Genomic DNA, 16,209 nt, shown 5'->3' with positions numbered 1-16,209 from the left:
TATGTAATTTTGTTCACTAGAAAGGCAATTCGGCCATATAAAATGACCGAATTGGCCTTCTCGTTAACAGAAAAAATGGATGAAGTTAACCCAATGGACTAAAATGGCAACAGTGAAACATTTTTGAACCCACAGGTTAAAAATGAAACCTTTGGACTAAACTGGCAAAATGGGTCAAACCACAGGGACTAATATGGCATTTAACTCTAAAATTTATTAACAATTAAATGAAATAAAATCATATAAAACAATCAAAAAGACCCACATGTTCTATGAGGAAAGAAAGGATAAAACCACATGAAGTTTACACTACACTTAACACATATGAACATAAAAAAAAAATAAGATAAAAAAACCAGTCATGTAGAACAATGGAGTTACAACTTGGCATTTAACCATCCGACTTGCAAACCACATGAGTCCTATTGTCACAAATGGACCACAGCCACCGACTTCGTCATACACGAACTCGCATCCAACTCGTGAGCCACTTGGTTCTTCGAAACATGAACCCAATTTTTCGTTACATCAGAAACATTAAACGTGGTTAAAAAATCTAACACCTGCCCGAAAATCTTAAACATTTCAACCCCAAAGATCATATTTTTATCACCAACAAACGTCGCATTCCAGTCCATCGGTGCATCAGGATGAATCGATATCTCTTCCCAGTTGAGATAAAGAAGATCAAGCTCCCATATTTTTCTAACGGCTTTGTTTCTTCTCCCGATTTGACCATCGCCTTCACACCATGAAACCGACACCATAAACAGCCGTTTCTCACACGAAATGATCTTCGGGTAATACTCATGTACCCGCCCCGGTAATGTGGTTGATTGGATTCTAACCCAATAACCCCGTTCGATATCGTATGCTGCAAGATTATCGGTTTCTGAGTACCCGTAGAACATCCCGTTACAAAAGGCTCCTGAACAAATGACCCCGAAATCAATCGGTAATCTTTGGATTTCGGTCCATTTATTGGATAACGAATCGTAAATCTCACACGAATCTAACGGCTCGTCCCATGATCCGACACCGCCTGCAGCCATAATCAAGAACCTTCTAGAGTCTTTTCCACTGGGGTCCTTGTTTTTTGGTTTATACGAAACCTCGGATTCATCAACAGGATATCTTAGTTGACGCCTGACCGAAAGCCTATGTGGGTCCTCGTAGACATCTGAAACACCACCGATCCGTGTCCTGAACATACGTCGGTCTTGTCGACTTTGTTGACTTTTGATGGTCAAACTATCGGAGTTAACTTCATATACACCTAGGATTGGCTTTGACCTTGCGTGTTTCATGGATGCAACCTTACGCCAGGAGTTTGTTAACGGGCTAAACACCAAAACCCCTTTGTGGGTCTTAACCGAGCTTCTGTCTAATTTACCGAAATTGTTCAAACTTGAACAACCTCCAACAACGTAAACGTTTTCTTGGATAGCAACAACTGAAAACAAAAACCGGCCTTTAATAACTTCAGAATCGATTTTATGCCATTTGTTTAAAGAAACATCATATGTGTGTATTTCCTGCGAGCAAAAACCGCCTTTAACTGAACCGAAAAGAAACATCCACGGGCTTTGATAAAGCCCGTTGCGCCTCAGTTGCGTAAACCGAGGCGTTGCGGTCAAAGATCTCCATTTTTTGCATACCAAACGGGCTTTCATTAGACTGGTCAACGGGAGTCTAACCAAACACATCTCGACAATATCATCCGGAAGGAATACGTCTACGCATTCGACTTCCGGAACCTTCCGGATACTTCTCTTCCGAAATCTTTCCTTTACTCCATATGAAAAACAGTCCACATTCATGTCCTCGGGCCTGCATATGGGTTTGTACCCTTTTTGTTCTTCAACGGAACTTGAAGAACGTCTTCGAGAACCCGTTTCACCATATTCTTCACCGGTAGTTGCACCGACTTTGCAACCGCCGCCAAGTGTGTACTTAGTTGGACACCTCAGCGAAATCCCGCTTGTGTCATCCTCGTTGTTCTTTCTTTTTAACTTTTGGCTTAGACTTCTAACTAGACGTTTCGACACGCTTAAAACCTCAAGTTCTTCATGAAGTGATGTCTCAATTGTCAAATTTTCAGTTATCATCTTGTGGTTTTAATATTTAAAATATCGATCTCAAACCTGTCATATATTATATACATGTTAGAACCCTCCAACTGTCGTTTCTTCGTCAAATTAGTTGACAAAATAAATAATGCGTGTACAAGGATAGTATCTTTATACCTTGGTAATGACTACAACTTCAACTATTCTACAAGGCAAAGTAGAACAAAAAAAAAAGTTATATTGTTCTATTATAAAGAAGGGGAAGGTTAACGTACAATAGCCCCTTAACATGCGAAGCGTACGCAACTAAATTACGCATAGGTTAAAAACAAAATCACGCATGAACAAACACAGAAATCACGCATGAGTAACCCCTAAATTACGCATGTGGTAAAAAAACTGGAATCATGCATAGTAAAAGCTAATTACGCACATTATTTGGTGGCCGCATACGCTTCACACGTAAAAGGACTTTTGTATTGTAAACTTTCTCTTATAATTGGTGAAGCTTGAGATTTCCGACCGAGGGGGCGGAAGTTACCGGACCTAAAAATTTCTATAAAACGGGGGGTCGAAAACGTATATAACCAAAAAATTCTATACGAAAACTACATACTCTCCACTACTGAGCGAAAAGTTCGAGGGGTCGGCCGCCCCCTCCCGCCCCTTAAAAGCTTCGCCCATTTATAAAGAATATATATCTTTATGTCTCATTTTACAGATAAAATATTGTTGCTATAACAGGTATTTGAGGATTCAAACATGAACGTTTGGAATTGAACACATATATTATTTGTTCCAGAGGTGACTTGATCTATATTTTCTGCTATTGATTCTTCATTTTTTACGCTTATATTATCAATTGCTCTTGTAAAGTAGCTGAATTCGGTATAATACACATTTCAGCAAATTTGAGAACCGATTAGATGTGTTAACTAGATATGTTGTAGGGTTTATTTACAGATAATTCCAAATTCACCCTAAAATTACCATCTGTTAACAAAAACCTAATTCAAATTGGAGATAAAACCCTAACCAACAACTCACTCGCAAAAACACACATATCAATGCACTAAACACACACACTGAGGAAACAGGCGAAATACAACAAAACGAACAAGATTCATGTATGGAAAACACACAGTAATGTATGAACTGATGAGTTTACAAAACTAGATAATTACACTGACCTGAAGAAACTAGCAATTTACCGACAGAAAGAATCTGTTAATTTTTCTGTTTCAAGACTTCTGATCTGTGCACCAAACAAGAGATATTTTGGAGAAGATGGAACAAGTGATGGGGAAAAGAATAATATGATGATTATGGTAAAGCTTAAAAGGCAAAGAAAGAAAAGAAGGAAACTGAAATTCTGTTGTGGGGGTGAGACAGATGCATCTGCTTCTTCTGCTCACTTTTCTTTAAATTTATTTATTAATATCTATTAATATCACAATGGAAATGAACAGTGTATATCTCGTGGTTTATTCTGACTGATCAATTTGGGCGGCCATCCACCTTAGAGACGTGTGTCTTCCAGCTTATCAACACCTCTTTGAAAGTCTCGACCTAGACTTAAAGAGAGAGAAAGGGAAGGAGAGGGGCGGTGACCGGAGTGTCACCACCACTCTAACCAAGGTTTCTAGGGCTTGAGTTCGATTTGATTCGTGATTCAAGGTTTCTAGGACCTCACTTTCTGATTCAAGGTAAGTACTGATTATATAGGTGACCAGAGTGTCACCACCACTCTCCACCACTCTAATCAAGGTTTCTAGGGGCTTCAGTTCGGTTTGATTCGTGATGCAAGGTTTCTAGGACTTCAATTTCTGATTCAAGGTAAGTACTGATTATATATTATATGATTGGAATTCGTTTTTTGATTACTTTAATCTAGATGTTTTTCGATTGAAGATATTTGAGAAGGGTTTTGTTGTTTTCTTATGAAACAGATTGGTTAGGGTTTATGTTCAATCTGTTATGTATAGGTGTTAGAATCCATTTCTGATTATATATACATGCTTTTTTAGTCAATGGAAGAAATTTGACAAGGTTTGGTTGTATTAAATTACTTTGCTACAATTGTGAATTTTAAACTTGCTGTAATAAAGTAGAACAAAATTTTGTTATATTGTTCTAAACTTGTAGCTATGAGCTATCATGGTTTCATGAGTGAAGGCCAATACCCAGTTTAAAATTAACATCGATGGTGTGTGTTTTTTTTATTTTGTACTATTTATGTCGAGGGCCAAAATTTAATTGAAGTTTAGAAAGTACATGTACAAATGTTTTGAATAATTATACATTATTTGACATTTTTATGTAGTATGTATAAAATAGTACAGAGATTTGAAAAATGCCATGTGCAACATCTTGATGTTGTTACTGATATAACATTTTATAGGTTCTATTACCCATTGTTGATGGGTCAGAGTAGATGGAAGTTGTCATGATAATTGTTGTTCTTTGACGTGCAAATGCCGAAGTGTCACCACTGGTGGATTCAGGTCGTCTTGGCGGCGGCGATTTTCAACGTAAAACCCTAGCCGATGTTTTAGGCGATGGCGGTCGGGGTTCATGAGAGGTTTCAGTCTTTCACCTACCTGACGATGATGATGGCTTGCTACCTGGTATGGCAACTCCGGTTGCAACCGTAGCGCCACTGAGCGGGTTCAACGATGATGATGATCTTTTCGGATCCGAGTCGATTTGTGTTGCTAATTTCGTTTTTTTTTTGTTTGCTTTATGAGATTGATTATACGATTGTGTTTGTGGTGTTGGTCATGTTGTTTCTCGCTGTTGTTTCGGCCGTGATATTTGTGGTTGTGCTGTTGATAGTAATAATGAAAAGACAAACTTTTTTATCTTCATGGTTAAAAGTACACACTGTATGTTTGTCGATTGATTTCGGGATTTGAAGCGTTATCCGGCGATAATGGTGGCTTGCTACTTGGCGTGGCAACTATGTTTGCAGCTGTAGCGGCATTGAGCCATCTTTTGTTGGTACCAGCGATGATGAAGTGTTATTCTGAGCCTTTTATGCTAAATCAATTTGGTGGACCCACCAGAGACATAATGGTAAACTTTGGAACATGAACAATCACCAAACTAATGTTATTAAGGCGCTAGGGGGTGTTGAAGGAATTTTGGAGCATACACTATTCAAGAGAACATAGTATAGTTTACTCACTTATTTCCTCTTTTACTTAACTATGAATTTGTGCAATCTTATTCATTTTATTAACTAATTCATTTTTACATTCTTTTACAGTTTCCCACATGGGAGGGTCTTTTTGTGAGAAAGCTTTAGGCTTTGTTGATTTACAGGTCTTATGAATAATGGGTGCTGATGAATATGGTTTCGATTCAATTGTTGTGATTGTTATAGGATGTTTTATAGCTCGTATCTGCAACACAAAAGATTGTCTAGCTGGTGTCGTGAGTCAGGTAAGTGCTACGAAAATGGGTGGGTCAGTTGGGTTGGTGATGGGTCAGAATGGGTATCTTTAGTATAGATCTACTAGGCATTTCCATCAACTGTAGTAACATGTTTGATTCATTTAGTATGTGAATAAATTGTTAGTATATATTGACATGGATATATACACTTGGACCGAGAGTAATCCATAACTGATAGCAAACCCCCATATAATGAAGTTGCATTCTTTTGATACAAAGGTAACATCAATTTGGACTTTGAACATACACTAAACCAATAAAATATAAGGAAATACCAGTAAAAAGGTTTTAATAAGTGATGCATAAAAAGGGAGGTGATTTGTAACCTGGTCCTATTTGTCATTTAGGGTCAATTTGATGAACACGCATTAGGAGACCATGTAGTACTAGCAAAAAAATGTTCATTAAATATTTAGTTGCTTCGTCTTGATTCATGAAGTTGCTGAAACTTTTGATGAGTGGTTTTAGATTTCTGGTGGCTTCCACGTGTGATAGAAAGAGAGTCTGGGAGACATAATCATAATGGAGTGGTGGCTGACCACTGCCACCTTTGGCGGCACCACCCGATTCCGGCACGTCAACGACCCCAACTAACGGTACAATGGCTGAGCGTTTGAGAGAGAGAGGTTGTGTAGACGATGGCCTTGACGCCGGTTAGCATTCCCGACCAAATCAGACCAGATTCCGGTAAGGTCCGAACCCATTTGCATGCTTCATTCTTTATTATATCGGTTCAAAATGAGTCTTTTAACGATCATATATTCTGATTACGTGAACACAAGTGTTCCGGTGAAGGTACGACTACGGTTCTAGGGAGCAGTGCTGGCAAGGAGAATTAGTTGATGATCGGGTGAGCAGATTAAAGCCTGTACGGGAGTTCTTCAAGTGAATCAACAACTCTCCAGGCCGACTCTACATATATGGTAAGTCACGAACTACTTCTGGCCACATATGTGAATTTCGGTTATATAATCAAGTCTAAGTCTAAATGTGTAGAAATAGTGACGAGGATTGGGCACCGGTTGGAATTGAGGGCTGGTTAGGTGAATTTGATTTCTGGGTTTGGTGTGTTTTAAGGATTTGTGTTTTGTTAATGGCAAATGCAGCTTCATTGTTGCAAGAATGGACCCCTAATATGCTGAATTTTGGGCAATTGCAGTTCATGTTCTTGACCGAAAAGTTTCATTGTTAGATGAAACCATGTTTTATATTTGTTAGGTTTCTTTATTCATTCAGTTTTAACTTGAATGTTAAGTTAAAAAAACCTAGATGTAATCATTTTAAAGAGCTGATTGCAACAATTAAAGCGTTAATTTGCATTTGTTTTACCTTGTAGGTTACTGAAGAAGTGAAGATAGATCCAAACTTCCAGTTGCATCCTTTAAAGACATGATTACAGCAGTTTGCAAATCAAGTTTAAACTTATAATATGCAACACTATTAGAGGTGGTTTGCTACACTATACAACGTACATGTTGTGGCATCAATAACACGATTCGATTAAGCGCGCCGCAACGTGGCGCTGCGTAAAAACCTAGTTAATATTAATAATCATCAATTACATTTCTTTCTTTCTTTCTTTTCACCTTTGCTTTCCTTTCCTTATTGTCTTTTAATTAATTATGTTTTTTCTTTTTTCAGGGATAAATTTGTTTTCTTTTTTCAGGGATAAATTTGTGGAAGACATGGAAGTCAGACCGAATCTGGTCTGCGATGACTTGAAGACGATTTCTGATGCGGAAGCTGATTCTCTGGTGTGTCCATTTTCGCAAAAAGAAATAAAGGAGGCGGTTTTTGATTGTGGTAGTGACAAGGCGCCGGGTCCAGATGGCTTTAATTTTCGTTTTATCAAACGTTTCTGGCATTTATTCGAAGGTGATTTTGTGAAGATTTTCCAACATTTTTACGAGTATGGGACAATAAGTAAGGGGGTTGGGTCTTCGTTTATTACTTTAATTCCAAAGGTGGAGAATCCGGTGGGTTTAGGAGAATATCGTCCTATCACTTTGATTGGGGTAATCAGCAAGGTGATATCGAAGGTTTTGACGAATAGATTGAAGACGGTGATGGAGTCAGTTACTTACGAGACGCAGTCAGCCTTTCTGTCTGGAAGGTATATTCTGGATGGGCCTTTAATTATTAGTGAGGTTATGTCTTGGGCAAAAAGGAGGGGTAAAGAATTATTTTTGTTCAAGATTGACTTCGAAAAAGCGTATGATAATGTGCATTGGGGGTTTCTTATGTCTATTATGAAGCAAATGCGATTCCCGGATAGGTGGTGTCATTGGATCCGTGGAGTGTTAGCTTCGGCTGCTTCGTCTGTTCTGGTGAATGGATCCCCTACCTTTGAGTTTTCGTGTTCTAAAGGTATTAGGCAAGGTGACCCGATCTCCCCTTTTCTCTTTATTATTGTCATGGAAGCGTTGTCTAGTATCATTCGCCGTGCATGTCGTATGGGTATGTTCGAAGGGGTTCGCTTGCCTAATAGTGGTCCGATGTTGTCTCATTTATTGTATGCGGATGATGCGATGGTTATGGGAGAATGGACACAAGCTAACTTTCGTTCCCTTCGTAGGTTATTGTGGGTTTTTCGTTTGTGTTCTGGGCTTAGAATAAATATTAATAAATCCATGTTGTATGGGATTGGGAAGCCGATTATGGAGGTTCAAGATAAAGCGACCTGGCTAGGGTGTCGATATGGTGAGGTGCCGTTTAAATACTTGGGTATTCTAGTTGGTGGTAATATGTCGAGAATAAATAGCTGGGACCCGGTGATCCAAGTTTTTAAAAAACGGCTTTCTTTATGGAAGGCTCGTATCTTATCGATGGGAGGTAGATTGGTGTTGGTTAAATCGGTATTGGAGAGTATTCCTACGTATTTTTTCTCCTTGTACAAAGCCCCGGTTACGGTCATTAATAATCTAGAAGGCCTTATCAAGCGCTTTTTGTGGGGGGGGGGGGGGGGGACAGATGAGATCGGTAAAATACATTGGGTGGCTTGGAACAAGGTTGTGCGTTCCAAGGCATATGGTGGTTTGGGTGTGAACCGGTTAATGGATTGCAATTATTCTTTGATGTTTAAGTGGATATGGCGATATAAAGTGGAAGGAAATGTGTTATGGAAACGGGTCATTGAGGCGCTCCATGCTTCCAATCGTAGGTGGGATTTGGTTCCGTGGAACAAACAATCTAGTGGTCCGTGGAGCAAGATTGTCAAGGCAGCTTATGCGACTCAGATTCAGGGCACAAGGTTCATTAACATGATTCGCGGGTCGATTGGGAATGGGTGGGATATCCGGTTCTGGATAGATACGTGGGTAAGTGATGAACCTTTAAAAGATATTTTTCCGAGTTTGTTCCGCCTTGAGAAAAACAAGTGGTGCAAAGTGGTTGATCGGCTTGGCAATGATAATGGTAGTGGTATTATTCAGTGGGAATGGAAGCGGTATCCGGCTACGTCTGACGAGACACGGGAATTAATAGATTGCCATCGCATGGTCTCGGCCATTCAGCTTCAACAAAGAGACGATTCGTGGAGATGGAATTCAGGGTCTAATGTTATGTACACAGTCAAGGAAGTCAGAAGGTGGCTCTGCAGTGATCAAGGTAGTTCGAGTGGCGATATATACAAGTGGTGTAAGTGGATTCCGTCTAAATGTAACGTTTTTATGTGGCGTACTAACTTGGATAGAATACCTACGGCGTCTAACTTGGCGCGTAGGAATATTAATATAGGAGAGGGGTCGTGTCGTTTTTGCGGGGAAATGGAGGAGTCAACAGAACACATCTTCACGGCATGCTTGTATGCGAATGGGTTATGGAGTGGCTTGGTTGCTTGGATGAAGATCCCGCCACTGCTTTTGTTTTCTGTCCAAGACATTCTTCGAAGTGTGGAGGATTTGCCGATATCTACTACTAGGAAGGAGATAATCTATGGCATTTTGATCATTATGTGTTGGAAGATATGGGTGAACCGGAACGAGATAATCTTCAGACAAGGAAAGGCTAACGTTTCTAAGTTAATAGCGGATGTTAAGGCTATTAGCTTTCTTTGGTTTAATAGTAGATCGAAACAGGATAAGGTAGATTGGAACAAATGGTGTATTTTTGATGTAACTTGATGTTTTGGTTTGTGGTTATCTCCGGCTTGGAGATAGCCCGGTGTTTGTTTTTAATGAAGTTAGCCTTTCAAAAAAAAAAAAAAAAAAAAAATTAATTATGTTTTTTTTAATAAATAATTTGTGAAGATCCAAACAATACAAGTTAAGAGACTCAAAAACTCCATCCATCTGGAACCATGTGCACAAGGGTTTGTTTGATTACTTTATTTAAACACTGGTCACATGTGTATGAAAATTTGAATGCTATGTTTGGTTGTATATGGGTCCAGCTTAATGGGTTTTAGATAAATCCGATACAACTGACTCTTCTTGCGGGCCGGGTTCACGAATTGACATGTTAAACTTACACCCGTAAATGATCATGAATATCATGCCACAAAAGACCTAAACATATTTGACCTGCCGCGTTTACACTTTACACAGCACAGCCCATTTAGCTAATGTGTTTGGAGGTTCGATCCGAAACAAATCCAATGTCACAAAGACTAACCACAAACCCCCGTATTTCGTATTAAGTTCATGTCACGTATTATTATCGTACAAAAAAGTTATAAAAAAGCATGACATGGTTACGTGGACGGCACGGTTACTCGAAATCAAATTACATGCTGCAGTTAGCTATTTTGTTAAAGATGCTAACTAAAACGTCATAAACTCAAGGAGAAAGTAATGTAAATTTAGAACAAACCATGGGATATTAACAATGGGTTAACAGTCAAGAATCCTCCTATTCATCCATACAACAACAATGTACAAATCAGAAAATTAATTCCCAAAAAATAACAATAATAATAATAATTTTGAGCTCGTCATCGCCATGTTCATGAGTTACTGTCCAATACGCCTTTCAGAAAATTCAGACCTTCCACCGATATACTTCGCCTGACACGAGTCTGAGGTATTTCAATTCGTGGTGGAGGATCCGGCGAGAAACAGATGACGATCACCGTTAAATTATCACAAGTGTTCCTTTTCAGGGCTTCGCGAACCAGCTCTCTCGAGCATCGTTCTGGGTCGTTATGTACCATCAGTTCTTTTCTAGTAATTGTCACTGCACATTGGCTGCTCATCACGTCCCACAGACCATCACACCCGATTATAAGAAACTCATCGTCTTCGGTCAGTTGGATTTGCTGCAGCTCCGGCTCAGCGCTTAACGGGCAGGCTGACCCTTTCGGTCCTTTCATGTGCCAATCTCCGAGGGCTCGGGCCACTGATAATTGACCATTTAGGTAACCGTCGTAGATGGCTCCACCGAGCTGTTCTATTCTTAGTCTTTCAGATGGAGAATTCGGTTTGTGGTCTTTTGATAGTTCAATCGCTCTACCTCGTTTCCCTAATACGGCCCGACAATCGCCGGCGTTGGCAACTACCATCATTCTGTCAAAAACAAAGAATCAAAATTGTTAACAAACCACCATTTTTAACAGAATTGTATTCCAGTCGTAACATTTTCTTAATAGAAATTCAAAAAACTTTTGTTATAAGTAATAAGACGCCACCCTGGTGTACCATGTGAACATTTTCCCTTGCGTTTTGCATGGAAACTGTCTCCATGAGTCAGACCTGTGACGGGAAGATCACAAAGGCGTAACCTTACTAGTTCTAACATTAAGACCGTGGTTCTAAGTGTAATTATGAACCCTAAAAAGCACGAGCAAGTTCACATACCTTCCGAATACAAGTGCAGTCAAGACGGTGGTTCCTGATGAGATGTCAAGAGATGCATTGTCAGCAAAGGCGTGGTCAGCTTTCACATATGCATTCTGAATCGCCTTTTCTAAACAAACAGGGAACTGAGAATCCTCAATAATGAACTTTAATATGTTTTTTCTAACATAAGTTGCAGCGTCTGTACCACCATGTCCATCAAATACCTGTTAACATAAATTTCAACAAATTAATGGAAGCAGTTATTATAATCTAGCTGTCAGCCTGTCATTAACATAATTTCATTTCATGCAAATTGCTACAAAAGTAACCAACTTTGGTCCAATTCCAAAACTTATGAACGTTTTGAAGTTTCATTATAAGGAGGTGTACCAGATGGCCGGAACATTTTTTTAAACTGCTAATGCTTACGCTTATAATATTAATCAATGTATTTCACCCTGAGAGAAACTTGTAATCCTGAATCCACCAAGAATAATCAGTTTGAAATAATCAATCTCAAACTGCTAATTTCAAACTTCAAAGCAACTTATTTCACGCACATAAAACATAAGCACTTTTCTTCATCCAAAATCCAAACACTAAGTTTGTAGCAGATAAGCTGTTCAAAATAAGCAAATTGCAAGGACCCCTTAAAGTGTATCACCCAATTTTGGACCAAAGTTGGTTTTCCTATTTACAAATCTGACCTAAAACAAAATGCAAAATGGACACATACCCCGTAAAAAGCTCCAGGGGAAGGGAAACCTTCTATTCCATCTAAATATTCAAGAAGATCATCTATGCATATATGTTCGTCTTCCATATATTGTTTTGGTCCTTTTTCTGCACAGCTTCCCGATCGAATCATGGGCAAAAAATCCGATTTCCCATCTGTAACAGCCACAATCCCAAAGCCAAAATCCTAGCAGAATTCAGCCATAAAGTTAAAATTCAATATTTTATACAAGCATTTTAAAGGAAAAACCACATGAGTTGCATAACCTTAACTTGCACATAAAGTATACCCGTTACTTCAAACAGAAAAATCCGAACTTCTCTTATGAAAGCTAAAAGCCTAAAACAACAAACTAACGATATGAATGTGTATGGTAAGAGGATTACTAGCCCTCGTTTGTGTAAACAAGATACCACAATAACCAGATAAGCCGTTTAAATAAGCAATCTCAAACACCATACACATGTTTTTCTAAACTCTATGCAACAAATAGCACCAAAATAATATACACAAAACAACATATTGATCTTGAATATAAGTTATTATACCGGACTATGAGGCGGTTGCAGCGTTGCAGTGCTCATACTATGTCGAACACCGGATACATGCCTCGGTGGCTTCCGGATCACCATCTGTTTCAAATGATCTGTATTCTGTGACATGATATCTTCTCCAGTTGACATATTATCTCTGTTGAAACCACTTTCTAACATTCCATAGGGTGAAAATTCAGTTCCTGCAGCCATGATCTCTCTATGTGCATAAAATCTCTTCCAAAATCGGTTAAATCCTTCGATATTCAAAACCTAAATTCACAACACGCAATCGAAAAGCAGAATCCGCTTCAATTCTCTTCAAAATCGTATAGATTCGAAGATCGCGACATGGAATACGAAGGGTGTAAACCTAAATCTCTAGTGGTGAAAGTTTGGGATAATAGCAAGGAAATCGGATGAAAACCTAAATTGTAGATACGTTAACAACAACAAGAACAAGGGTATGATGATACCAATATGATGATGGATTGGAGAAATGGAGATCCTGTGTGTATGTATATGATTGGAGAGGCTAAAAATGGTAAGTAAAGAGAAAGCAAATCGCACACGGTTGAAGACGATGACAATTATGATCAGCGTCTTTAACCCTAACACAACTTCTTCAAATCAAAACGAGTTCTGATAACTTTTGCACCAACGCCCTTTTACTTTTTGTTTACCTACACTTTCACCCATATTGTTCTTTTTTTTTCAAAAAACCTCCTCGGTACATTACCGTTACTCAAAATCCGAAAAAATGGATACTGGTATCGAAAACACTAAATGGCGGTATCAAAAATCACACCGGTTCGGGAAATTCGGTATCAGTACTCAGTATTATTTACTCATCCTTATGTAATAGCATTCACATTGAATTCTTTATCCTCATTTCTATCATTACCCTAAAAATCACTAGTTTTTCTTTCTCCTTTTCAACAAAATAATAATATTTTTTATACTTTTATCATTACCTTTATATCGCCGCCATTCACAACCACTTTCAAAAATATTAATGAAAGTTATAAGGGTGAACAGTGTTTTTCATATATTTACGGATAAACAGTAACATTTTTTTTTCTCTCCTCTACTCACAACCACTTAAAACCATTCCTTATAATATAAGTAACACACTCACAAATATATAGGGGGGAACCATTGTGAAGGATTAGGATCAAATACAAAGGATCCTAATTGTAAGAAGTGTAAGAAGGATTTATAGAGTGGCAAGTGTCCAATAACCTAAAAAACCCACTACACAAAAAAACCCCACTACACAAAAAAACCCTACTACAAAAAAAAAAAAAAAAAAAAAAACCCTTAAACATCCACCACCACCAAAAACCTAAGCCCCCCCCCCCCCACATCACCCACCCTAAAAAAAAAAAGTTTTTTTTTTTTTTTGCCGAGGGGTGGAGGGTGGGGGTGGGGGTTTTTGGGTGGGGGTGGGTGTTTAGTTTTTTTTAGATTTTTTTTTTAGGTTTTTGGGGTTGGGGGGGTGGGTTTTTTTAGGTTTTTGGGGGGTGGGGTGGGGTTAGGTTTTTTGGGGGTGGGGGTGGGGTGGGGGGGGGGTTAGGTTCTTTGGTGAGGTATAGTTTTTTTTTTTTTTTTTTTTTTTTTTGCCCGGGGGGGGTGGTTTAGGTTTTTGGGTGGGTGGGGGTGGGTGTTTAGGTTTTTGGTGGTGATGTAGTGGGTTTAGTTTTAGGTTATTGGACACTTGTCACTCTATAAATCCTTCTTACACTTCTTACAATTAGAAGCCTTTGTAGAATAACTTGACCCCCATTGTGAATGCTCTAAGTATGATATGTGTGTGCGTTTAATCAATGAAAAACCAAATTTAAGTTGATAACAAAATAAACACTTGTGCATAGCAAATACCAGTTTTAGTGGGAAAAAAGAGTCGATTATGCGATTACATAATTGCCTTATGAGTTATCTACTTTTGTATCACGATTAAAACAATATGTACATATGTTAAACTTCTACTTGAAACTAGTATTGTATTGAATACCCCTCTAATGTACACTACTTATATTGGGCCTTAACGCCATACTAAAATACGTTTTACATAATGAACGGCACCAAACAATAAAGCATGTAGTGTTATTTAGTATACACCATTTGCTTCGTTCATCTTCTCTTCTTCATTCTTCAAGTAAGATACCATGTATTTTACTTGAACAAATGGTATCATTAAATCAGAACCACGTATGAACAATATTTTAACTTGATTTTGTTATCTTACTCTTGTTTTTTATACTTGAAAACTGAATGTTATATTTTAGTTGCGTCTTTTTAATTAAAAGTCAATATCCATAAAATACCAAAAAGCAAATTACAAACAAACGATAGGTAAACGGTCAATAAGTTGCGTAGCAATCCCCTTTTGAATTGCAAAAACGATCCTACTAAAGATGAAACGACTCGTAAGGGTCGAAAAATTACTATTCACTATCCGCTGGACACTGTTCATGAATTCCACAGCCTCCGGGCTAAAGAACCAAATGTGTTAAGATCAAATGAGATTAACGTGTGTTGTTTCTCTAAACAAGCTTTCTCGTGTTTAGCAACTTTGCTTAATTCCGCCTTCAACGCTGCCTGTCCAGCAACAAACTCATTATCCCTAAGCCCAACAATAGGAGACACTCCTGTAAGGTCCACACAAGTGTGTTTTCCCCTATCCACCCAAACACAAGAATATCAGTTGGTCGAAGAGTAGACCTCCCATCAAGTAGATCCGATAGAAAGTTCACTGGAGCCTCCTTTTTAGTCAAATATTTTGGTTATGATAAAAAAAGTTAAATAGAAATATTTATATAATTTGCCAAATACAATATTATTGGTATCTTTAATCCATATAGAGACTAGAGTTGATAAAGACAGATTGATTAAGAACGAGGGCGTAGAATTGTTCTAAATGCATACAATAGAGGTGTTTTTTTGTTCTAAATGCATATTTCAGGGGTGCATAGTTGGAATTAACCTAGGAATGTGGTTGGCAACCGGCAACTCCAGGTGATCCAATCGATGGATGTCAGGCGGGAACACGTGGCAAACAATGAGTGGTAGTTGACCTGATATATGATTACCTTTAATGTATCTAACTGAAAAGGCATCCCAACCGTTGGATTTGCGTATCGTTGGTTAACAGCTGTTGGATTTTTTTGTTGGTACTTGGTAGGTTACTTAACGTTTGCCGTTAAAAGAGACGGTAAAAGACGTGTGTACGCAGTATTTGAACAATAATACGTGTCGGAAGATAACTGGGTGTTCTGTTATTGCGGCTAAGATTTAATTTTAAGGATATTATACAATAACTAGTTAATGCCACCGCCCACGTTGCGGGGCGATGGCCGAATAATTCCCAATCAATTAAAAAAATACTATTATCGTTTTCTTAGGAAAAAAAAAAACTAAAACGATGACAAGACCGTAGTTCTGAGCTCAGGGCAAAACTGTAGTTTGTAAGGATTAATGAGCGAGTTTTAGGAAGCTCCTTGACATGGAAAAAAATTAAATCCATTCAACTAATAAAATAACACTTTTATAGTTTTGCTAAAAAAACTAAAACGATAGAAATACTGTAATTTGAACTGAGGGCAAAGTTGTATTTGTTGACTTGGGTAAAATCGTAATTT

The 16,209-nt window shown here is 38.3% G+C and overlaps 2 protein-coding genes across 3 annotated transcripts; both read right to left on the bottom strand.

Annotated features, from left to right (window-relative positions):
• Positions 1–228: 228 nt before the first annotated feature.
• On the bottom strand, positions 229–3,544 carry LOC110940868 (F-box/kelch-repeat protein At5g42360). 2 transcript variants are annotated; one of them, XM_022182440.2, is made up of 3 exons: positions 3,260–3,398; positions 2,247–2,274; positions 229–2,144 (listed from the first exon to the last, which is right to left on the bottom strand). In XM_022182440.2, exon 3 carries the CDS (start codon positions 2,106–2,108, stop codon positions 429–431), a length of 1,680 nt encoding a protein of 559 aa, XP_022038132.1. In that variant the 5' UTR covers positions 2,109–2,144; positions 2,247–2,274; positions 3,260–3,398; the 3' UTR covers positions 229–428. The 2 variants fall into 2 exon arrangements, with proteins under 2 accessions (XP_022038132.1, XP_022038131.1); XM_022182439.2 differs by lacking the exon at positions 2,247–2,274 and having other exon boundaries at positions 3,260–3,544.
• Positions 3,545–10,298: 6,754 nt separating this feature from the next.
• On the bottom strand, positions 10,299–13,177 carry LOC110940867 (probable protein phosphatase 2C 27). Its single transcript, XM_022182438.2, has 4 exons — positions 12,584–13,177; positions 12,036–12,221; positions 11,318–11,523; positions 10,299–11,026 (listed from the first exon to the last, which is right to left on the bottom strand). Exons 1-4 carry the CDS (start codon positions 12,779–12,781, stop codon positions 10,468–10,470), a joined length of 1,149 nt encoding a protein of 382 aa, XP_022038130.1. The 5' UTR covers positions 12,782–13,177; the 3' UTR covers positions 10,299–10,467.
• Between the last annotated feature and the right edge of the window lie 3,032 nt (positions 13,178–16,209).

Source organism: Helianthus annuus, chromosome 5 (genome assembly GCF_002127325.2).
Source record: "Helianthus annuus cultivar XRQ/B chromosome 5, HanXRQr2.0-SUNRISE, whole genome shotgun sequence".
NCBI lineage: Eukaryota > Viridiplantae > Streptophyta > Magnoliopsida > Asterales > Asteraceae > Helianthus > Helianthus annuus.
This window is presented reverse-complemented; position numbering and strand designations above follow the sequence as displayed.

Bases quoted from the DNA above. Each gene is read 5' to 3' on its own strand.
- LOC110940868 (XM_022182439.2), bottom strand. From the start codon at position 2,108: ATGATAACTGAAAATTTGACAATTGAGACATCACTTCATGAAGAACTT.
- LOC110940867 (XM_022182438.2), bottom strand. From the start codon at position 12,781: ATGGCTGCAGGAACTGAATTTTCACCCTATGGAATGTTAGAAAGTGGT. The intron at 12,222-12,583 runs GTATAATAACTT...GAATTCTGCTAG, and splicing joins TGCAACCGCCTCATAGTCCG to GATTTTGGCTTTGGGATTGT. The intron at 11,027-11,317 runs GTATGTGAACTT...TGTTTTTGACAG, and splicing joins ACTGCACTTGTATTCGGAAG to AATGATGGTAGTTGCCAACG.